The sequence below is a fragment of the Lagenorhynchus albirostris genome, chromosome 14 (genome assembly GCF_949774975.1).
Source record: "Lagenorhynchus albirostris chromosome 14, mLagAlb1.1, whole genome shotgun sequence".
NCBI classification, from domain to species: Eukaryota; Metazoa; Chordata; class Mammalia; order Artiodactyla; family Delphinidae; genus Lagenorhynchus; species Lagenorhynchus albirostris.
In genome coordinates, this window is record NC_083108.1 from 56,286,853 (window position 1) to 56,311,968 (window position 25,116).

The window sequence follows — 25,116 nt, forward strand, 5'->3', positions numbered from 1 at the left end:
GTTTTTTCTAGTTGGCTGGAACTCTCCGAGAATAAGAATCAGATCCTCTCTCCTACACCTGCTGGGTCCCGCACCCTTGCTGAGAGGGTGGTTCGTTCCTCTCAAGCTGGGATGGGGCATTCACGGCGCCAGCACAGAGGCCAGTCCAGTCTGCTGGGATGGTCGCCTGCCGGGAGATGCCCTCCCTGGAGGGCTGGTGGCCCTGTGTCACCCACATCCCCACCGGCTCCTGTGAGGGCACATTGGTACTTTGTCATTTCAGAAAAAAAACACTATACTTGCGCTGGTGAGAAACATCGACTGGTTACCACGTGGCGCGTCCAAATCTGCATTGAATTTAAATGATGATTCTTTTGTCTCCAGCTACATCTACTTTATTAGAGGCACTGGGACCTGTCATATTTCTATTTTATTATTTCTATCACTACTTTAAAATATGAGCAAAACGTTTCCATGCAATCGAATATTTCCTTCTGTTTAACTCTGATTTCTAAAAGAGTGTTTAAAACAAGGCCTGAAGGGGCAGGGGGGTGAAATAAGTATAGACAAATGACCTTTATAAAGTGTAGGAAGTCAGGAAAACGTCAAACATTCAGCGGCCCACTGTGCACGGCGGACGGGGCCGAGCCATCCTGGTCCACAGGGTGGGGTGGCGGGGGGAGGTCAGCTAGGGTCAGAGGGCCAGGCCAGGTGGCTGATGAGCACACTTGACTCTGGCCCCATCACAGGCATTTTTCTGACATGCGTCCACCACCTGCAAGAGCTGTGAACGGTCAGAGCAGCAGAGGTGAGTGATACAAAGAGCCTGCCCTGCAGACCTCGTGGTCTCCGGGAGCCGCCGTCCCCCCCTCAGCCTGTGTCTGCAGCCCGAGCCTGCCTGCTCGTGGCGGCAGGGTGAGCCTGCGACGGGGACCGGCAGCGGGCAGCCCCTGCCTGCCGGGGAGAGCTATTCTAGAAAGCGGGATGGTGAGCACAGAGGCACAGAAGCACATCCCACCCGTCGGCGCGCGGGGACTGTGCCGAGAAACAGAGGTGGCTCCGGGGCCAAAGGGTGCAGGGGGCTTGTCCGGGAGGGGACACCTGAGCGAGCCTCAGGAGGGAGCATGCGGCGGCATCCAGCTGCATGCCAGGAACAGCAGCAGCTCAAGTGGAGACACACAGCTGGCGTGCTGCGGGCAGGGCCAGGGCGGCGGCCGGGCGATGCCAGCTACAAACTGGCAGCTGCCATCTACCTCGACGAGGATTAAACCACGAGCCGCTGCAGCTGCTGACCTTCAACACCCCCTGAAACGAGTTCAGGGTGAACTCTGTGCTTTGGGAAAAACCGGCACAACAGGTCTTCAGACAGTTAGATATTTTCAGGCGCTGATTTTATGAGCCCAATTCTTGTATCTCCTTGTGTCTAGAAAAGCACTAAAATCCCTCATGGTGACGTCTGCTCCTTGTCACTAGCAGTAACCTTCTGCAAAACATACGTGCTTGCTTGCACGCTTCGCCCTTCACCAAAATCACATCTATACCAACCTTCCCCCTACATCTTTGGAACAGTTTCTCAGAGCTATCTGAAATGCTGTCTTCTGGGCTATGGCCCCCATTTTGCCCCAAGTTAAACTTAACTCACAACTCTCATGCTGTGCGTTGTTTTTTCAGTTGAGAGCAAGCAGGGAAAAGAGCAAAAACCCTGGCGGGAGCTTCCAGGGGCCCCAGGTGAGGACGCCAGGGCAGGAGAGCGGCAAGAAAAAGGTCACTCTAACGCAACAGAACAGAGGACAAAATCCTGCGGGAAGACGAGGATGAAGAAACAATTCATCTCCCTGAGGACATCAGACAAAGCTTTGGAGAGGAGTTGACCCCTGACTGCAAAGAACTGCACCTTCTGCCCAAATGCTGTGGCATAAACACTGGGCACAAGGAACGCAGAGCCCACCCAGAGGCCAAGGAGCCACCCCCGTAGACTAAGGAGAGAGGCAGGAGCAGACCGGAGGACAGAGGACAGGGCCACGGCCCACACTGGGGGCGAAGGAGCTGCAAGCTGTGCTGACCGACCGGGGAAGGCGCACAGGAGAGCTGCTGACACGCGTCTCGTCAAACAACCAGAAAGCTACTGAACGACAGTGAGAATAACTTCATGTCTCTAGTGCTGTACATTTACGACTGCTATTGTCAGTTATAATAAGTATATACTGAGTCTTCATCCCTGTCCTGGCACAGAGCTCCTAAAATCCTTGGAATTTTCTGTGTCTTCTGTTAACATTAATGAGGTGACTTTTGGAAAGCATGGAAGGATGGGGGCCGGTGGCCAGGAGAATCAATCATCAGAGGTTTGGAACTCCCAGACTTCCAGTCCAACCCCCCGAGCCCCGACCCCAGGGAGGGGAGAGGAGCTGGAAGTCAAGTTCAATCACCAATGGCCAATGATTTAATCAGTCGTGCCTCCGTAATGAAGTCTCCACAAAAACCCCAAAGGATGGCCAGGTTGGCGAAACCCTGGAGACTGGGGGAGAGTGGGGCCTGGGGAGGGCAGGGGAGCTCCGACCCCTCCCCCAGACCTCACCCTGCACATCTCTTCCACAGGTTGTTCCTGAGTTAGATCCTTTTATGATGAACCAGTGACCTAGCGGGTAAACTGTTCCTCTGAGTTCTGTGAGCCGCTCTAGCAAATCAAACCTAAGGAGAGGGTGGTGGGAACCTACAGATCTACAGCTAGTTCCCCGGAAGCACAGGTGACCACCTGGACTTGTGACTGGTGTGTGAACTGGGGATGGGGATGGGTGGGGGCAGTCACGTAGGACTGAGCCCTAACCTCCAGTAAACAGTGTTAGACTTGAGCTGAACCATGGGACACCTGGCTGGTGTCGGAGAATTGCTTGGTGTGGGTGAAAAACCCACACGCACATTGGAACTGGGTGCAAAACATATTCAGATTTTTATTTTAAAGAACAGCAAAGTTCTTTCATTCGTAGTTTCATGGAGCTTATGGGGCCTGCTTTTCTTTTCTTTTTTTTTTTTTGCGGTACGCGGGCCTCTCACTGTTGTGACCTCTCCCGTTGTGGAGCACAGGCTCCGGACGCGCAGGCTCAGCGGCTATGGCTCACGGGCCCAGCCGCTCCGCGGCATGTGGGATCCTCCTGGACCGGGGCATGAACCCATGTCCCCTGCATCGGCAGGCGGACTCTCAACCGCTGCGCCACCAGGGAAGCCCCAAAGGCCTGCTTTTCTTAAGTCTAAGTCAGTCATTCTAAATTTTTCAAACTGTCCTACATGTCATTCCAAATTCGCTCAGAGATCAGCAGCCCCTTTACGGACAGTGCAATTATAACAAAGAACCATACTGGTTGTTTAAGCTTTAGGAAGTAAAGTCAACTCCCAATTTTCTGGATCAATGAAGAGAAACGGCGGCCTAGGAAGCAAATGTGCCTGTGCTCTTCACCCATCCCTGCTCCTTCCTGTGGGGTCACTGAGCCCAGACAACCAGCAGCAGGCATTACGGTGGTCAAGGCATTTCATCTCCCAAGCCTGCGAGTCCCAGAGGTGAAGTAACTCGCCCAAAGGCACAGGCAGTCAGGGCAGAATGGAAATTTAAACCCAGGTTTTTCTAACTCTGAGGTCTATCATCTTGCTTCTCAAGCTCGGTAAATTTCCAAAGCAAAAAACATCAGGCTTCCCATTGCCTGGTGGATTTGTGGGCAAATGATTAATAATATAATAAAAGAAATGAGCTCTAGTTAAACAAATTTAGCATTGAATGTGACTGGGATTACAGTTTCCAAACGCTATGACTAAAAAGACTGCCAAAAGGCAATGCTGTAGCTGCCTGAAGTTGGCATGGGCTTTTGGTTCTGATATTTTTATATCTTTTCAAGGACATTCAGGGAATGCAAAGCACAACAGAAAGATCCTGACACCTTAGTGCTAAATCTTAAGTATTTAATTTTGATTCTACTTGTAGAAAAAGTCCACCATGCAGAATTATATGTCAGATAAAACAGGAAAATTGTGCCCGCATGGCCTCAGACAAGGAGATCTCAATCCGGCAGTGGACACAAGGTGAAGTGCCTGTGAGCACCTGGCTGGTAACAGAGGCTGAGAGGAAGTCATCGTCACCTGATCCTACAAGCTGGCGCTCTTCCCAGCTGAATGGGGACATTCAAGTTTCACTCTCAAGAGGCTTTTCACAGTTACCTTTTCAAGAACTTACATTTGTCCTTTGTGATTGAAGATTATGAATTATTAAATATCATGGTCTTGGCCAAAATACACTGCACGAACATTTCTACAGAAGTGTGGGGCTATACAGCATGTACTACATCTTGGCTCGGTTTCTGCAGTGAGTATAAATATGTTGATTGAGTGACATTAGAAATAGATACAAACTCATTTAGAAAAACAAAGTTTTAATTAAGTCTAATAAAATGTGCACGAGAGGGCTTCCCTGGTGGCGCAGTGGTTGAGAGTCCGCCTGCCGATGCAGGGGATGTGGGTTCGTGCCCCGGTCCGGGAAGATCCCACATGCCGCGGAGTGACTAAGCCTGTGCACCACAACTATGGAGACTGCGTTCTAGAGCCCATGAGCCACAACTACTGAGCCTGTGAACCACAACTACTGAGCCTGCATGCCACAACTACTGAAGCCTGCGTACCTGAAGCCTATGCTCCGCAACGGGTGAGGCCGCCGCAGTAAGAGGCATGTGCACCGTGGCAGGGAGTGAGCAACTGGAGGGAGACTGCATGCAGCAGCGATGACCCAATGCAGCCAAAATTAAATAAGTTAAAATAAAAATTAAGCCTTTTTCCAAGCCCTAAACGTTTAGTAGTCTTTGCAATGTTTGATCAATAAAGCTATCATATTATATGTAATAAAGCACTCGAGGCAATTGTTGAATCACATAAATATCACAAAAGTAAAACAACAGAGTACAAACAATGTCTGAAAGTTAAAATATCTGAAAATACCTTAAAATATCTGAAAACTAATGTGGGTAAGATGACTTTATCTGCTCATATGTGATAAAATGTTCTGTGTGGTTTTATAGATCTACTTACAAAATGTATTGGGTTGGCGGAAAAGTTGGTTCAGATTTTTAGTAAGATGGTACGGAAAACCCGAACGAACTTTTTGGTCAACCCAATAATTACTTTGATCTGATTATCAAAGATATTGGACATACACATTTGGTTTGAATTGTATGAGGAAATAAGATCAACGCTTTGACTTAAAATAGCATGGGCAGTAAAAGATGATTTGATGTGGTTGTTTGTACAAATACACCCACAAGAGACGGGACAGAAATGAAGAGGCTACATGTGGTCCATACTGCGGAGCAAGTGCCCCTGCCAGCTCCCCACCACACAGGCATCTGACACCGACTGCAGGGTGTGACTTTCTGTAAACGAAGTTCAGAGCGCAGAGTGTACCTGATGTATTGTCTTCAGAATCTTATGAGGCCAGTGTTCATGGCACCATGAGTCATTCTCTTTAGTATAAATGAAGTAATTCTGTTCTTGGTGGAAAACGGTGGAAGGGTAAGGCATGAGGTGAGCAGAGGACAGACTGCAACAGGCCTGGTACATGTGAAGGAGTCTCAAGTCTAAAGATACTGCTAAGAGGTTAGATTTGGGTTTTACACAGACTGTTACAGCAAAGAAACGAGACAAGATAGTTAGGAAGCTGTTGCGACATCAATGCTGGACCGTCAAATTTTGTTTTGCTGGAGGACCTAGACAAACCATTTGTCTTTACTTTCCAGTGGAAAAAGATTCTGTGATAAATAAGTAGGCAAAAAATACTGGAGTAGGATTGTGTGTGTGTGTGTGTGTGTGTGTGTGTGTGTATTTTTGCTTTAACGATGGGGCCACGGATGATATATATTGAACCACACTATGAACATGTCTTAAAGTCTAGGTATTTAAAAATTAATAAGACTAATGATGCAGATATGAATAATTACAAAAAATAGGGTTAAACAAGTAACCTATAATAAACTGTATTAATAATAATTAATCCAAACAAACACGTTTATAACCAAAAAGCAAGCACAGCAGTAATACAATATCATGACCAACTGAAGACATCTAATTCCCCCAAATAATAGGGATTCCAATTACTTAAGTGCACATACTCAAAACAGGAGTCTTATAATAGTGCCAGGAATACATGACAGCCTGACTTAAGAAAAAACTAAATTTAAATATTTGGAAAACTCTAGTCACCTATTCATTTTAGCACAATTTCGAATTTTGTAATCCTTAATAATTCACATAGTTTTAGGTAAAAATGAAAATCTGTAGAATGTTACATCATTTTCTGAGAGCAGCTAACACTAATTGAGCACATCCTGTGGGCCAGGCAGTTTTTGAGGTGTTATGCACGAATTTATCTCATTTCATCATTACAGATTATGAGACTGACACACTAATATCACCTCCATTTTCTAGATGAGGAAACAGGCACAGATCACACAGCTAAGCAAAGCAGTGATACTGAGATTCACATGTCAGCATTCTGACTCCAGATTTCACACGCTCAACCACTAGGCAATCCTGCCTCTAGAGCCTGAATTTTTAGATTGAGAGGATCAGTGTGACTCACTAACCAGCAACTTGCAGACCATATTCTGCAAACCATTTGTACCTATGATGAGAACTCAAATGCAATGGTACTGGGAAGGGGAAGAAGGGGTCAGAGATGGGTTCTGAGAAATCCAGAAAGAGAACCATCAAGACTTGATGACTGGCTGTATGTGTGGGGTGAGGGAGGGGGAGGGAGGGAGCAGAGTCTAGAATGACTGCATGGGAAGCAGCAACTTTGGAATCAAGTAGCAACTACGGTAGAAAGTAGTTGGCTTGGGATGGAGCTGAGGTTCGATCCATAGACTTTGCGAAGCTTCTGAGACATCTGGGTCGAGAAGCCAGGTAGGCAGACTGACCAAGGAACAGGTAATGGGTGAGGCGGAATGAAGACAGCTGTCTCTGTACCTGAAACGCTGATCCGGGCCCATCTCCCTTGAAATCCCTACTTGAGAAGCTTACTGGGACGAGGGACAGAACGTGCGTGCTGGTGAGTGGTGGGTGGTCAACATCAACCAAGAGACACCTCCCTGGCAAGATGGGATGCAAGATCAGGGAGAACAGAAAGCGGGAACAGCGAAAAGCACAAAGCGAATACGCTAACCCTTCCCCCTCCCATGGAACTGACCTTGTTCTCCCTGTCTTACATTCTCTGTATGCAGAGCCTGCACTTGCTGATGCACTGTAAGTTACATGAGGACCTACACCTCATTCATGTGTAGCTTTTGAAGAATCTAGCACAATGTCAAAATGTTTGTCAAGTTATTAAGTCAGTAATTCTCATTATTTCTAAAAGAAGTTAAGGATCTCTTTCAAAGACGCAGTTAATCCTTTTAGATCTAAGGTTCAAGCATCTCTGGGCTGGTTCATCCTCATTAACAGGATAGAAGGTTACCTTCACCCCAAGAAACCAAAGGGAGGACAACAGAAGCAGTGGGGGAACAAAGCAAACATAAGGATGGAGAGTGCTCGCAAAATGTCTGAAACTAGTTATTAGTCATGTCAGCCTAATCTGATCAGAGGAATCCTGCAGATGAAAGAATGAAATATTTTGGTTCGAGGTTTATTAGAATTTAGAATGGTTAATTACCTCCTTAACTTTAAGTACCCAGAAAGACAGAAATAATGAAGATACCGACATAACAGAAGGTTGTCTTTTTTCCAATTTTTACCACTAAAATTTTTTTAATTGCTGAAGTTTAAAATACTTCTGTTCTTCTAAAACTTTTTGAAACCTACTCTGTAAAACAAAATCAATTAAGATAAGATGTTTAAGAAAACAAAAAGTACTTCAGCTAAAAGTGAAGGCCCAAATTAGATGGATTTAGACCTGGCTCAGTTTTCCAAACTAAAATGTGGAAAACAAAGATTCTGCCAGACAACATTATCAAAATAATTCCTTAATGTTGATAACTCTTCATTTATAGAGAGCATGTCTTTTGAGGCTTAATTGTGAATAACTGGCTTTCAGTGTAGCTATAGTGCTGATTAATCAATTCACCTATGTGATACTGAGCTTTAAAATACTTATAATGACATGAAATAAACAGTAGTAAGATAGGCTCCAGGTTACGTATTTAAAAAGCAACAACACAAAGAGCAAGATACTCACAATGCGGCACTTCCAGGGGATGACCTGTGACGTCACACCATCCGACTGGGTGAATGTCAGGGCTGTCTGTATCCATCCAGTAGTCATATTTGTGGTCCCAGCCATCAAAATGGACCTGTTGGAAATGAGAATTTAGTAATCAGTATATCACTATGCCTGGGTCAAAATATTAGAGAACATATCTCTGAAATTGAGGTTAAAATTGCTGTAATCGCACTTTACAGCTGAAACAATATTGAAACTGTGCTATGAAACAGCTTTCTAATCTAACCACCAAAGGCTGTTGTACCAATTTTTCCAGAAAATTTAAAAAGTTGTTACATTAAAAAATCTGTCGGGACTTCCCTGGTGGCACAGTGGTTAAGAATCCACCTGCCAATGCAGGGGACACAGGTTCGATCCCTGGTCCAGGAAGATCCCACATGCCGTGGAGCAACTAAGCCCGTGCACCACAACTACTGAGCCCACGGGCCACAACTACTGAAGCCCACGTGCCTAGAGCCTGTACTCCACAACAAGAGAAGCCACTGCAATGAGAGGCCCGCACACTGCAATGAAGAGTAGCCCCCACTTGCTGCAACTAGAGGAAGCCCGCGTGCAGCAATGAGGACCCAACAGCCAAAAATAAATAAATAAATTTATAAAAATAAATAAATGAAAATAAAAATAAAATCTGTCAAGGACTGATTAGAATTTGAAAGGATAGGACGAATCCGTTTTCCCATCCAAGATATTCTATGATGTTGCTGAGAGAACACTTCCTGTGCTGCAGTCACTGCAAGAACAATGTCAGCATCCTCAACAATGAGAGTCACCATCTGACACCAGTATAAACCTTACGCTGACGGGAAATATATGGACTAGAGCAAAAGGAAGCAATAAATGTCAAAATCCTGACAAATGAGAGATAGGGCCATTGAACCAAAAGAGGCAAAGAAAGCAGATAATATGTGATGCTAAGGTAGAAGGATTAAGAGCTATTCAAGGATGAAGCGTAAGTTGTCAGGAAACCTGAGGACACGACAAGGTAGAGCCCGGTCCAGAAAGCCTACTGGTCATCGCTGTTTCACATCTCACCTAAAACAACACACACACACACACACACACACACACTTCACATATATACAAATAAGTCTGAGAATAATTAAAATAAAACCCTATTTCTGAAACAAAAAGCAATTACTTCTGAAACTTATCACACTCCATGTTCTACAAGTTTCATAACTTGAAAGAATCAAATTTATTTGTAAAGGCAAAAAAAAAAAAAGAATGGTAGTATTTCATTGTTAAATAACTTTACTTATTCTCTCATGTATTTTCTGTTTCTATCAATTAAACGGAGAATCTATCCTTCTCAGTGCAAAAAAAAATTCATTAATTCATACTTTGAATGAAAAGAGCAAGATGTATAATGTTATAATAAACTGAGATGTAAGTATTATTACCCCCCCCAAAAAGAAAGGTAAAAATTGTATGGAGTAAGTGCCAAATAAAATCCCAACATTTTTTTCTCAAGATCCATCTTTCCAAGTAAGTGGTTCTCAAAGTGTGGTTTCCAGACCAGCAGCATCAGTTATCACCTGGACAATGCAAATTGTCAGGCCCCAATCCAATCCTACTGAATCAGAAACACTAAAGGATGGGGCCTAAGGGTCTCTGTGTAAACGAGTCCTCCAGATGCATCTGATGCAAGCTTAAGTTTGAGAACCAGTAATCTCAGGAACAACGTTCAAAACAATACTTCTACCACACTGAGGCTTCTGCACATGACAGAGTAACAACTATAAAACTGGACAAAATATATGAAGTGGTGATTTCAGACACTGGACAACAGGCAGCACAGAAATGTGATCCCTAAGTGCACCAAGATGAGCCCTGAATGTCAACCTGGAGACCATTTCCTCCCAGCAGCACAGGGAGGAGAAACATAAAAAAGGAGTTGGGCTGTGCTGAGGAGACAAAGATTATAGTTCAGAGCTGAGGAAGCAGCTGGAAATTGGAGGACAAAGACTGGAGAAGACAGAGCTCCAAGAAGGGGACCCCAGAAGTCTAGGTGGGCTACTCACAGGACCTTAGCTAAGGGCTGGACTGCACATGTGCAAGGTGAGACTTGGTGAAGCCAAGCAGAGAGCAGCTGATACAGAGCTGAGAGTGAGACAAAGACACTAGAGGACACACATCACTGGGAAAGTAGAGAGACCAGAGTGGAGAGAGCTCAATAATACCATGAGAATTTGACCGAGACACCAAAAAGTCCATAGTGTCAGAGTCAAAACCATGTCCTACATAAGGGCTATGCTAGACCAGCCCTAAAAAAGGTTAAAATTAAGCCTCAACAAGATTAAGAAACCGCCAGTAATTAACTGTCTGATAAAACAAACTACCCTTTTTAAAAGAAGACAAATACTCCCAACTCTGTACATTGTATCATTCATAATGTCCAACATAGAATAAAAATTTATTAGACATGCAAATAACCATGTGAATGTGAGCCATACTCATTTTTTTTTTTTAAAAGCAGTCAATAGAAAGAGACCCTGAGTTGACCCAGATGTTGTAGCTAGCAGACAACATCTATTTGTTGTTGGGACTTTAGCTATCAAAATAGGTTTAAGGGTTTAAAGGAAAAATGGTCTCGATGAGGGAACAGACAGGGAATCTGGACAGTGAAATGGAAACTATAAAAGAGAAACAAATGGAAATTCTACAACTGAAAAGCAAAATTTAAAAGTTTCTGGATGGGCTTAACAGACTGTAGCTGGCATGATAAAAAGGTGAGTGAGTGAACATGAAAACAGATTCATAGAAATTATTAATCTCAAGTATACACAATAAAAGATTTTTTTTAAAAAATGGGGGCTTTCCTGGTGGCGCAGTGGTTGAGAGTCCGCCTGCCGATGCAGGGGACACGGGTTCGTGCCCCGGTGCGGAAGGATCCCACATGCCGCGGAGCGGCTGGGCCCATGAGTCATGGCCGCTGAGCCTGCGCATCCGGAGCCTGCGCTCCGCAACAGGAGAGGCCACAACAGTGAGAGGCCCGCGTACCGTAAAAAAAAAAAAAAAAAAAGATTATAAAAAATGAAAAGAGCCCAAGTACTTATGAGATAATATCAACTGGTCTAACATACATGTATCAGTATTTGGGGTCCAGAAGGAGAGGTGAACATGGAGCATAAATAATGGCCAAACAAGACAAAAGTTGAAAGAATAATGTCAAAAAATCTCCCTATTTTGGCCCCAAATGCCAATTTATAAACTTAAGAAGAACAGCAAAACCCAAGCAAAATAAATAGAAAGGAAAAAAAAAAAAACTAGGCAAATCATAGTCAAACTACTGAAAATGAAAGACAAAGGAAAACATCTTGAAAGCAGTCAGAGAAGCACAACAAATTACATACAGAAGAACCATGACAGGAGTGTCAGCCAACCTCTCATCAGAGACAGCAGAGGCATGGAGACAATGAAATGACACCGTCAAAGCACTGAGAGGAAAAACACTGTCAACCTAAGATTTTAAATTTTATAAAAATATCCTTCAAAAAGGAGTAAAATAAAGGAATTTTATTTTACTGAAAGAACTGAAAAAGTAATCACCTACGGATTTGCATTGTAAGAAATACTGCAGGAAGTATTGCAGCCTGAAAGTAAATATTACCAGGTGGAACAACAATTTGGGGAAAAAAATGAACAAAGTAGGAAAACCCATTCTATCTGAGCTCTACACTCACCATAACGCCACAGTCTTAAGACAGTGTTGTTCCGGCATAAGGATAGACAAATATATTTTTGGAACAGAATAGTGTACATATATTGACATATATATACAGTCAATTGCTCTTCAACAAGCACAAGGGCATTCAATAAGGCCAGTCTTTTCAACAAATGGTACTAGACCCACTGGATATCCACTTGTGAAAACAAAATGAACCCGCTGACAGCTACCTCACATCCCACGTACAAATTAGTCTGAAATGGATTATAGACCTAAACATAAAAGCTAAAACTATCAAAGTCAGGAAGAAACTTAAGATAAAATCTTTATAATAGTAAGATAGTCAAGAATTTCTTAACATAAAAACAGCACTACCCATAAATGAATAAACTGATAAATTCAATTGTCATCATAATAAAAAACTTAAGTTCTTCAAAATCATCATTAATAAAAAGGAAAACTAAGCCACAGGCATTTGTAATACATTTACCTTAGAAAAGACTTAACAACCCAATAAATAATGGGTAAAAGACTTGAAGCTTCTTGGAAAAAAGAAGGTTCATGAATGGTCAACAAGCAGATTAAAAAATCCTCAACATCCTTATTCGTAAGAGAAACCAAAATGACCAGCTATTACACACCATAAATTAAATGACTGACGACGCCAATTACTGGCAAGGCTGTGGAGCTCCCAGAACATTCATACAATGTCAGTGGGGCGGTAAACTTGTACAATCACTTTAGGAAATGGTTTACTAACGTTAAATTGTAAATCTAAATATGTGCCTACTCTGCGATGCCTGGAGATTCCACCCAAAACAGATGAAAATACAAAGCCGTGTGAACAAGTATTCCTTGAGGTTTCATTCAGAACAGCTAACAGCTGGCAACAACCTAAATGCCCAACCCCAGGTGAGTATCCATTCACAAACAAGTGTGGTATATGCATACAATGACCACTGTCACCAACAAAAAAGGATAAACTGTTGATTCACACATGAACATGCATCCGTCAAACAGACACCATGCTGGGCACAGAGGACAGACTCGGGAGAGCGCACACTGTGTTTCCGTTGATGCGAAGCTTGACAACAGTCACAGAAAGGCCTGGCTGTCTCGGAGGGGGCGGGGAGCAGCTCTGACCACAAAGGAGCACAAAGGAACCTTCTGTGGCACTGGAAATGTTCCCAATCTTGATTGGGGTGGTCGTTATATAGGATATACATTTCTCAAACTCATCAAAATCCACACCTGAAATCTCTACATTTTACTGTTTGTAAATTCTATCTCAATAGAGCTATTAACATTTAAAATATTTCGACACTCAGCTGCTGTCATACAGGGCTGGCTGTTCTGATCTGGTAGTATATTTATTTATGGTGATATTTCAGCACTCTGGACACAGCCAAACTGCATGTGACTGCCAGTACCAGGCAACTAAGCAGCCCAGCTGTGAAAGGGCAAAACTGGCATCCTTTCCAGAATGACACCTGCTGCTTTGGATCTACCAGTAGACAGAAGTTTATGTTAAGTGTGCATAACATAGTGAAGGAGAAAGAGAGAATTTTCTCAAGCTTTAATATTTCAGCCCTTTCAATGTCCTTCTCTTTTAATTTTGCAATGCAACTGTTTAGGTTTCAAAAGCAAGGAAACCACCTCTAAACACAAACAAGGCAGGTCAAGCGCTCCAGCCAGATCCTGCGTACAGGAGAGCAAGGCCTTTCTATTTCAGCTACTGGACCCGAACCTGGGAATCCTACTGTGGACTTTAGGTCTAAAACTGAAACAGTAAAAAGATAATATCTTAAAAAAATGTTTCGAAAGCAGATAGACATGACTTTTTTATGTACTCTATTCAACATTTTCCCCTTATGTTCATTAAGAAATATTAAATTATTCTTTCCAAGGCTGTATGTAATTACTTACAATGAAAACAGTAGAAATTTGAAATACCCCTTCGTAATCCAATGATATGAGGCACTCTCCCCCACAAGGGCCATCTAAACTTCGAATATATAACCAAATTCTGTATTCATATGTGTCTTTATGAAAGATATTTTCATATCTTTGGATCTTCATAACTTTGGAGGAAAATCGAATTTTAAGAATTCTAACCAGATGGTCATGTTACTAAAGGAGAGTGGCACTTTAAGGATATTTACAAAGAGTCCTTTTGTAAAGCAAAGAACAATTTTGAAAACCAAATCATCTCCAGCACTGTATTTCATACATTTATGATTTTTCACATATTTGGGTTTGCATAAAGCTAAGTAAATATACAGAGCCTTCTTGCTCAGATTTTGATAAACTGGAAAACAAAGGTCAGAAAATCAAATTGGCCACTGTCTCAAGTTCTTATCCCTAAACAGACAGTGATGCTTCCTGATGGTATTACCACTATATGCATTAGTTATCAAATGGTTGGTAAAATAACTTGGACACTTAAGCACTAGATCAGCACATAAAAAACCAAGGGCGAATCCTTCGTGTAAACCCAGAGCTGGCCATCTTCTGGACTGGCACTGCCCTTCTGGCTTTGCCTCATCATTTACCATCCAGAACCCACACCAGGGACTTTCCCCAGACCCCGGAGCTTGGCCACTCTGTCTCCGTCATCCTGCCGCCCTCAAGACTCCTGGCACCTTGGCTCACACACTGTCACACCTCGAAAACCATCAGCTGAGTAAGATGCAGGACGGTAATTATCACTCCTTGCTGCCCCTTTGGGCAGCTGGAAAATAAGCAGTTATTTATCTATCGAGGAACAGGGGAGCTACATTTAATGCTCAATCACAACAATTTTATTAGCCTAAGTGATTATTATACTTGTTTGCTCCTGCTATATGGTTTTAAAATTTTTAATTTCCATTTTAACAGCCTTACCGGATATGTGTATTTTATTGTCAGAGGCCTCAAATCTCTTTTTCAAGGCTTATGGTGAATGAATTATAAGTACTTATAGGTATGATGTGAACTTATTTAGAAAGAGGCTCTACTGCACCTGAACCTGTCTACCTTTAAATGAATACATTTTCAGTTAACTAGACTTAGACTTAAATTTCATTCTAGAAAGAAGAACTGAGTTTTCATATATTATTGCAATACCCATTACTCATAACTAGTGGTGCTAATAAGACCACAGTAAATCTTGCTACCAATGGTGCAGAGCTCTGCTGTGGATCGGGTGGGGGACACAGGAATAGCACTGAGGACAGACATCTGTTCGGCGAAGGACAAGAATGTTCGTATCGCGCCTTCAAAACACTCCACGGTCTAAGAGCAGGCATGTCTGGTAAGGCAAAGGGATTCACTTTTGTTGTGTGCCTACATATTCCAGGCATAGTTGTAAAATATATATATATTCTCATTTAATGACCATACATTGTTTTCATAGATGATGAAAAGGAACCTTTTAGGAGGTTTGCAGAGATCAGACAGCCAGTAAACGGCAAAGCCAGATTTAAGCTGAGAACAGTTTACTGAGACAACCATCCAAGAATAAAAATTGTGAGGCTATTTGGGAACAGTCTATCTAAGAGTCTATTGTAGCAGAGGTAAATTACATTTTTAAAATATAAAAAGGCATTTTCTGCCATTTGCAGTGACACGGATAGACGTAGAGCTTGTTATACAAGAGTGAAGTTAAGTCAGAAAGAGAAAGGCAAATATCGTATAATACTGCTTATATGTGGAATCTAGAAAAGTGGTACAGATGAACTTATCTGCAAAGCAGAAACAGAGTCACAGATGTAGAAAGCAAACTTATGGTTAACAAGGGGGGAAAGGGGGTGGGAAGAATTCGGAGATTGGGATTGACATATACACACTACTATGTATAAAACAGATAACTAATGAGAACCTTCTGTATAGCACAGGGAACTCTACTCAAATGCTCTGTTGTGACCTAAATGGGAAGGAAATCTAAAAAAGAGTGGAAATATGTATACGTATAACTGATTCACTTTGCTGTAGGGCAGAAACTAACACAACATTGTAAGGCAACTATACTCCAATAAAAGTTAATTTAAAAATATAAAAAGGCATTTTCATAACGAAACAAAGCAACATGGAATAACACGGGACTGCCGTCCAGAACCACCTATACTTTCACACATTAAACATTAATTCCATGTTGAGCCAATCCGCTTATGTGTCTATCCAGACAACAACTGACACGGAGGGACCATGAAGGAAAAGAATTGCAATAAAAAAGTGAATATACCTTTTTTTTTTTTTTGGAGTATAATTGCTTTACAGTGCTGTGTTAGTTTCTGCCGCACAGTGAAGTGAATCAGCCATATGCACACACACATCCCCTCCCTCTTGGACCTCCCCCCGCCATCCCACCATCCCACCCAAGTAGCCCATCACAGAGCACCGAGCTGAGCTCCCTGTGCTATACAGCAGGTTCCCACTTAGTTATCTATTTTACACATGGCAGTGTATATATGTCAATCTTACTCTCTCAATTCGTCCCACCCTCCCCTTCCCTCCCTGTGTCCACATGTCCGTTCTCTCTGTCTGCGCCTCTATTCCTGCCCGGGAAATATGTTCATCTGTACCACTTTTCTAGGTTCCACATACATGTGTTAATATATGATATTTGTCTTTCTCCTTCTGACTTACTGCACTCTGTATGACAGACTCTAGGTCCATCCACATCTCTACAAATGACCCAATTTCGTTCCTTTTTATGGTTGAGTAATTATACTTTAAAAAACTAAACTCACTTCATATTAGCTCTGATTGACATAGATACACAGGGGTTAAGAAATGTGCCCGGCATTTCCAAGTCACTGATCGTGATTTGAAAACCCTGACTCCCCTGAGCTACTGCTCCGTAGTTGGAACTACTGCCCCTACATTCCTTCCCACTTTTGGAAAATTAGCTCCGTTCCCTTCCCTGCTAACTGCTCTCAAAGCTCATCTGCTTTTTCACAAATACAACTGCTTCATCTTTCATCTAGTCCATTCCTATAATAAGTATTATCGAAAAAGACTTTTAATCGTTAAACTGGAAAATCAAGAGTTTCACTATAGCTATTCTAAAATTCTTTCTTTTTCAAGGCCACTGCCCAATTCATCATATTTCTTGGGCAGTGGTTTTCAAAATTTAGAAATGAGCAAAATACCAACTTTTCCCTGCCCCTGCCAGGACCTGAATTTGGGGCTCGGGGAGTGGATGTCAGGAATAATGCCTGGAAATCACTTTTTTTTAACTACACATCCTAGATTATTCTGCTGAAGATGGTTTTTGGATAAAAATTTTTGAAATGCCTCGTTAGTGCGTCGCCATGGCAACAAGTTGTTAATCAACTGAAGTTGCCATCAAACTCACAATTATAGCCAAAGCAATCATAATAACTTAATTTTTTTTAAGTGATAGACTTTTAAAGAAAATTTTGTAAGACAATGAGTCCAAGAGAAACGTGGTTGAGGGCATAATGCAGAGGACATTCAACTCCGAATGTTTGCATTTGTGATAAATACGTCTATTTAAGTTTCCACTTCTCTATTTCTATGGTTACTGTTTTAACAAATACAATTAGTTTTTCCCATAAGATATGTTTTTCCCACAGGATTCTTGCAAGAAATAAAAATGCCAAATTTCCAACAGCACCCCCAGGGCTTTAATCCTTGTTAACAGATCTTTAAATATTTCATCAGAGTTGTGCATAAAACAGCCACATTCGGGGCTCCATGGCCACAGATCTGTGGGTAATGTCTCAGGAAGAAAAACCTCCTTCATAAGCTGTGTGAGGACAAACTATCTCAAAATCAGTTTATGGTTATAACTAACATAAATCTTTTCAAAAGCCCTGCTGTAAGATCTGTAGCGCCAAGGCGGTGCTGGCTGCAGGTTCCCTGTTAATGTAAAGGCCGTTCCCCGTGCTCCCTCCCCAGGCTGCCACCGTTCCCCCGACTTGGGGCACCGGCCTTCGCAGTGGACACTGTTTCAGCACGTGCCCTTTAGTCGTCCTCATGGGATGGATTTCCACTTTGGATCCTATATCAAATTATCAAGGATTTTCTATTAAATCACACACTACAGGCTATCTACTAGATATTTTGGGTCCAGTTCCAGACTACAGCAATAAAGCGAATACTGAAAAAAAATGTCACACCAATATTTTGGTTTCCCAGTGCATATAAAACGTATGTTTTGAGGCTTCCGGGAAGATGGCGGAAGAGTAAGACGCGGAGATGACCTTCCTCCCCACAGATACACCGGAAATACATCTACACGTGAGACAACGCCTACAGAACACCTACTGAACGCTGGCAGAAGACCTCAGACCTCCCAAAAGGCAAGAAACCCCCCACGTACCTGGGTAGGGCAAAAGAAAAAAGAATAAACAGAGACAAAAGGATAGGGACGGGACCTGCACCAGTGGGAGGGAGCTGTGAAGCAGGAAAACTTTCCACACACTACGAAGCCCCTTCGCGGGCGGAGACTGCGGGTGGCAGAGGGTAAAAGCTTCGGGGCTGCAGAGGACAGCGCAGCAACAGGGGTGCGGAGAGCAAAGCGGAGAGATTCCCGCACAGAGGATCAGGGCCGACCGACACTCACCGGCTCGAGAGGCTTGTCTGCTCACCCGCCGGGGCGGGCGGGGCTGGGAGTTGAGGCTCGGGCTTCGGTCGGAGCACGGGGAGAGGGCTGGGGTTGGCGGCGTGAACACAGCCTGCAGGTGGTTAGTGCGCCACGGCTAGCCGGGAGGGAGTCCGGGAAAAGATCTGGAGCTGCCGAAGAGGCAAGAGACTTTTTCTTCCCTCTTTGTTTCCTGGTGCGCTTGGAGAGGGGATTAAGAGCGCTGCTTAAAGGAGCTCCAGAGACGGGCGCGAGCCGCGGCTAAAAGCGCGGACCCCAGAGACGAGCATGAGACGCTAAGGCTGCTGCTGCCGCCACCAAGAAGCCTGTGTGCGAGCACAGGCCACTATCCACACCCCCCTTCCGGGGAGCCTGTGCAGCCCGCCACTGCCAGGGTCCCGGGATCCAGGGTCAACTCCTCCGGGAGAACGCACGGCGCGCCTCAGGCTGGTGCAACGTCACGCTGCCCTCTGCCGCCGCAGGCCCGCCCCGCACGCCGTGCCCCTCCCTCCCCCTGGCCTGAGTAAACCAGAGCCCCCGAATCAGTGGCTCCTTTAACCCCGTCCTGTCTGAACGAAGAACGGACGCCCTCCGGCGACCTACACGCAGAGGCGGGGCCAAATCCAAAACTGAACACCTGGGAGCTGTGAGAACAAAGAAGAGAAAGGGAAATCTCTCCCAGCAGCTTCAGGTGCAGCGGATTAAAGCTCCACAATCAACTTGATGGACCTGCATCTGTGGAATACCTGAATCGACAACGCATCATCCCAAATTAAGGAGGTGGACTTTGAGAGCAAGATTTATGATTTTTTTCCCCTTTTCCTTTTTGTGAGTGTGTGTGTGTGTGTATGCCTCTGTGTGACATTTTGTCTGTATAGCTTTGCTTCCACCATTTGTCCTACGGTTCTATCCGTCCATTTTTTTTTTTACTTTTTTTCTTAATAATTATATTTTACTTTAAAAACTTTGTTTTACTTTATCTTCTTTCTTTCTTTCTTTCTTTCTTTCCTTCCTTCCTTCCTTCCTTCCCTCCTTTAGACAACGAATCATCCCAAATTGAGGTGGACTTTGAGAGCAAGTTTTTATTTTTTCCCCTTTTCCTCTTTTTGTGAGTGTGTATGTGTATGCTTCTGTGTGAGATTTTGTCTGTATAGCTTTGCTTCCACCATTTGTGCTAGGGTTCTATCCATCCGTTTTTTTCCTTAATAATTTTTTTATTTTAATAACTTTATTATATTTTATATTACTTTATTTTATTTAACTTTATCTCCTTTCTTTTTTTCCTTCCATCCCTCCTTCCTTCCTTCCTCCCTCCCTCCTTTCTTTCTTTCTTTCTATCTCTCTTTCTACTTTTACTAATTCTTTCTTTCTACTTTTTCTCCCTTTTATTCTGAGCCGTGTGGATGAAAGTCTCTTGGTGCAGCAGCCAGGAGTCAGTGCTTTGCCTCTGAGGAGGGAGAGCCAACTTCAGGACACTGGTCCACAAGAGACCTCCCAGCTCCACATAATATCAAATGGCAAAAATCTCCCAGAGATCTCCATCTCAACACCAGCACCCAGCTTCACTCAACGACCAGCAAGCTACAGTGCTGGACATCCTATGCCAAACAACTAGCAAGACAGGAACACAACCCCACCCATTAGCAGAGAGGCTGCCTAAAATCATAATAAGTCCACAGACACCCCAAAACACACCACCAGATGTGGACCTGCCCACCAGAAAGACAAGATCCAGCCTCATCCACCACAACACAGGCACTAGTCCCCTCCACCAGGAAGCCTACACAATGCACTGACCCAACCTTAGCCACTGGGGACAGACACCAAAAACAACAGGAACTACGAACCTGCAGGCTGCCAAAAGGAGACCCCAAACACAGTAAGATAAGCAAAATGAGAAGACAGAAAAACACACAGCAGATAAAGGAGCAAGATAAAAACCCACCAGACCTAACAAATGAAGAGGAAATAGGCAGTCTACCTGAAAAATAATTCAGAATAATGATAGTAAAGATGATCCAAAATCTTGGAAACAGAATAGACTAAATGCAAGAAACATTTAACAAGGACCTAGAAGAACTAAAGATGAAACAAACAACGATGAACAACACAATAAATGAAATGAAAAATACTCTAGATGGGATCAATCGCAGAGTAACTCAGGCAGAAGAACGGATAAGTGACCTGGAAGATAAAACAGTGGAAATAACTACTGCAGAGCAGAATAAAGAAAAAAGAATGAAAAGAACTGAGGACAGTCTCAGAGACCTCTGGGACAACATCAAACACACCAACATTCGAATTATAGGGGTTCCAGAAGAAGAAGAGAAAAAGAAAGGGACTGAGAAAATATTTGAAGAGATTATAGTTGAAAACTTACCTAATATGGGAAAGGAAATAGATAATCAAGTCCAGGAAGCACAGAGAGTCCCATACAGGATAAATCCAAGGAGAAATATGCCAAGACACAGATTAATCAAACTGTCAAAAATTAAATACCTTAAATGTCTTATCAATATGTATGTTCCTATTCCCATTTTCTTAATTCTTTTGGGTTCGTTATTGTAGGTCTTTTCCTTCTCTTGTGTTTCTTGCCTAGAGAAGTTCCTTTAGCAGTTGTTGTAGAGCTGGTTTGGTGGTGCTGATCTCTCTCAGCTTTTGCTTGTCTGTAAAAGTTTTAATTTCTCCATCAAATCTGAATGAGATCCTTGCTGGGTAGAGTAATCTTGGTTGCAGGTTTTTCTCCTTCATTACTTTAAATGTGTCCTGCCAGTCCCTTCTGGCTTGCAGAGTTTCTGCTGAAAGATCAGCTGTTAACCTTATGGGGATTCCCTTGTGTGTTATTTGTTGTTTTTCCCTTGCTGCTTTTAATATGTTTTCTTTGTATTTAATTTTCCCCTTTTATGGCTGTTAGTATTTGCCTTATGTATTGAGGAGCTCCTATCTTGGGTGCATAAATATTTATAATTGTTATATCTTCTTCTTGGATCGATCCCTGGATCATTATGTAGTGTCCTTCTTTGTCTCTTCTAATAGTCTTTATTTTTAAGTCTATTTTGTCTAATATGAGAATTGCTACTCCAGCTTTCTTATGGTTTCCATTTGCATGAAATATCTTTTTCCATCCCCTCACTTTCAGTCTGTATGTGTCTCTAGGTCTGAAGTGGGTCTCTTGTAGACAGCAAATATATGGGTCTTGTTTTTGTATCCATTCAGCCAATCTGTGTCTTTTGGTGGGAGCATTTAGTCCATTTACATTTAAGACAAGGTTGCCCACTCTCACCACTCTTATTCAACATAGTTTTGAAAGTTTTAGCCACAGCAATCAGCGAAGAAAAGGAAATAAAAGGAATCCAAATCGGAAAAGAAGAAGTAAACTGTCACTGTTTGCAGATGACATGATACTATACATAGAGAATCCTAAAGATGCTACCAGAAAACTACTAGAGCTATTCAATGAATTTGGTAAAGTAGCAGGATACAAAATTTATGCACAGAAATCTCTGGCATTCCTATACACTAATGATGAAAAATCTGAAAGTGAAATCAAGAAAACACTCCCATTTACCATTGCAACAAAAAGAATAAAATATCTCAGAATAAACCTACCTAAGGAGACGAAAGACCTGTATGCAGAAAATTATAAGAAACTGATGAAAGAAATTTAAAGATGATACAAACAGATGGAGAGATATACCATGTTCTTGGATTGGAAGAATCAACATTGTGAAAATGACTATACTACCCAAAGCAATATACAGATTCAATGCAATCCCTATCAAACTACCACTGGCATTTTTCACAGAACTAGAACAAAAAAGTTCATAATTTGAATGGAAACACACAAGACCCCGAATAGCCAAAGCAATCTTGAGAACGAAAAACGGAGCTGGAGGAATCAGGCTCCCTGACTTCAGACTGTACTACAAAGCTACAGTAATCAAGACAGTATGGTACTGGCACAAAAACAGAAAGACAGATCAATGGAACAGGATAGAAAGCCCAGAGATAAACCCACGCACATATGGTCACCTTATCTTTGATAAAGAGGCAGGCATGTACAGTGGAGAAAGGACAGCCTATTCAATAAGTGGTGCTGGGAAAACTGGACAGCTACATGTAAAGGTATGAGATTAGATCACTCCCTAACACCATACACAAAAATAAGCTCAAAATGGATTAAAGACCTAAATGTAAGGCCAGAAACTATCAAACTCTTAGAGGAAAACATAGGCAGAACACTCTATGACATAAATCACAGCAAGATCCTTTTTGACCCACCTCCTAGAGAAATGGAAATAAAAACAAAAGTAAACAAATGGGACCTAATGAAACTTCAAAGCTTTTGCACAGCCAAGGAAACCATAAAGAAGACCAAAAGACAACCCTCAGAATGGGAGAAAATATTTGCAAATGAAGCAGCTGACAAAGGATTAATCTCCAAAATTTATAAGCAGCTCATGCAGCTCAATAAGAAAACAACAAACAACCCAATCCAAAAATGGGCAAAAGACCTAAATAGACATTTCTCCAAAGAAAATATACAGACTGGCAACAAACACATGAAAGAATGCTCAACATCATTAATCATTAGAGAAATGCAAATCAAAACTACTACAAGATATCATCTCACACCTGTCAGAATGGCCATCATCAAAAAATCTAGAAACAATAAATGCTGGAGAGGGTGTGGAGAAAAGGGAACCCTCTTGCACTGCTGGTGGGAATGTAAATTGATACAGCCACTGTGGAGAACAGTATGGTGGTTCCTTAAAAAACTACAAATAGAACTACCATATGACCCAGCAATCCCACTACTGGGCATATTCCCTGAGAAAACCATAATTCAAAAAGAGTCATGTACCAAAATGTTCATTGCAGCTCTATTTACAATAGCCCAGAGATGGAAACAACCTAAGTGTCCATCATCAGATGAATGGATAAAGAAGATGTGGCACATATATACAATGGAATATTACTCAGCCATAAAAAGAAACGAAATTGTAATGAGGTGGATAGACCTAGAGTCTGTTATACAGAGTGAAGTAAGTCAGAAAGAGAAAGACAAATACCGTATGCTAACACATATATATGGAATTTAAGGAAAAAAAATGTCATGAAGAACCTAGGGGTAAGACAGGAATAAAGACATAGACCTACTAGAGAATGGACTTGAGGATATGGGGAGGGGGAAGGGTAAGCTGTGACAAAGCGAGAGAGAAGCATGGACACATATACACTACCAATCGTAAGTTAGATAGCTAGTGGCAAGCAGCCGCATAGCACAGGGAGATCAGCTCGGTGCTTTGTGACCGCCTGGAGGGGTGGGATAGGGAGGGTGGGAGGGAGGGAGACGCAAGAGGGAAGAGATATGGGAACATATGTATATGTATAACTGATTCACTTTGTTATAAAGCAGAAACTAACACACCATTATAAAGCAATTATACTCCAATAAAGATGTAAAAAATATATATATATATACATATGATAACAATAATTCCTCAGGTAGCTTGTTTGAAGTCTGAAAGGATAGTATAGCTCTCAAAATCTCAGCAGAGGGGAAAAAAAATACCTCACAGCTGCAATTATTATGCCTTTATAAAAATACTTTGTAAAAAAAAAAAACTTATGTGTGCACTATGCTGTAGTCTTTTAAGTGTACAATGCATTATGTCTGAAAAAAACAAGACATACTTGACCCTTGAGCAACACGGGTTTGAACTGTGTGGGCCACTCATATGTATTTTTTTCACTAAATAGGTACTACGGTACTGCAGGGTCCCCCTGGTTGAACCTGCAGGTGCAGAACCATGGGTACAAAGGACTGTAAAGTTATATGTAGATGTTCAGCTGCTCAGCGGCTGGCACCCCAACCCCTGCATTGTTTAAGGGTCAACTGCACGTACCTTAATTAAAAAGTTATGATATTGGAAAAATAGCACCAGTAGACTTGACCGATGCAGGGTTGCCCCAAATCTTCACTTTGTAAAAAACACAGTATCTGCGAAGTGCAATAAAGTGAAGCATAATAAAACCACTAACCCAAAAGGGACTCGAGCTGCTTACAACAGAAGATAGGATTTCTTGTTAAGAGTAGTAGGACGTGAGTCACGTGAAAGAGAAGAAAAACTGGGTAGGTCTTGAGGCACCACATAACTGACTGTCCAAATGGAACCTTTTTTTTTTTTTAATAAATTTATTTATTTATTTTTGGCCGCATTGGGTCTTTGTTGCTGCACGCGGGCTTTCTCTAGTTGCAATGAGTGGGGGCTACTCTTTGTTGCGGTGTGCAGGCTTCTCATTGCGGTGGCTTCTCTTGTTGCGGAGCATGGGCTCTAGGCACGTGGACTTCAGTAGTTGTGGCGCACGGGCTCAGTAGTTGTGGCTCGTGGGCTCTAGAGCGCAGGCTTGGTAGTTGTGGCGCATGGGCTTAATTGCTCTGCAGCATGTGGAATCCCCCCCGAACCAGAGCTCGAACCCGTGTCCCCTGCACTGGCAGGCGAACTCCCAACCTCTGCGCCACCAGGGAAGTCTGAAATGGGGCATTTTTAAGAGTAAGAGGGAGCAAGCATTATTAACGAATACACAACTACAACAGGCATAATCCAGGACTATCCCTGGTAAGCCAGGATA

The 25,116-nt window shown here is 42.6% G+C and overlaps 1 protein-coding gene across 1 annotated transcript in view; it reads right to left on the reverse strand.

Moving 5' to 3' along the window:
• The window catches only part of L3MBTL4 (L3MBTL histone methyl-lysine binding protein 4), a 244,946-nt gene that overhangs the window by 161,939 nt on the left and 57,891 nt on the right, over window positions 1–25,116 (reverse strand). The window contains exon 9 of the mRNA XM_060170751.1: window positions 8,180–8,294. Coding sequence (XP_060026734.1) covers window positions 8,180–8,294 — 115 coding nt within the window. The remainder of the gene's footprint in view (window positions 1–8,179; window positions 8,295–25,116) is intronic.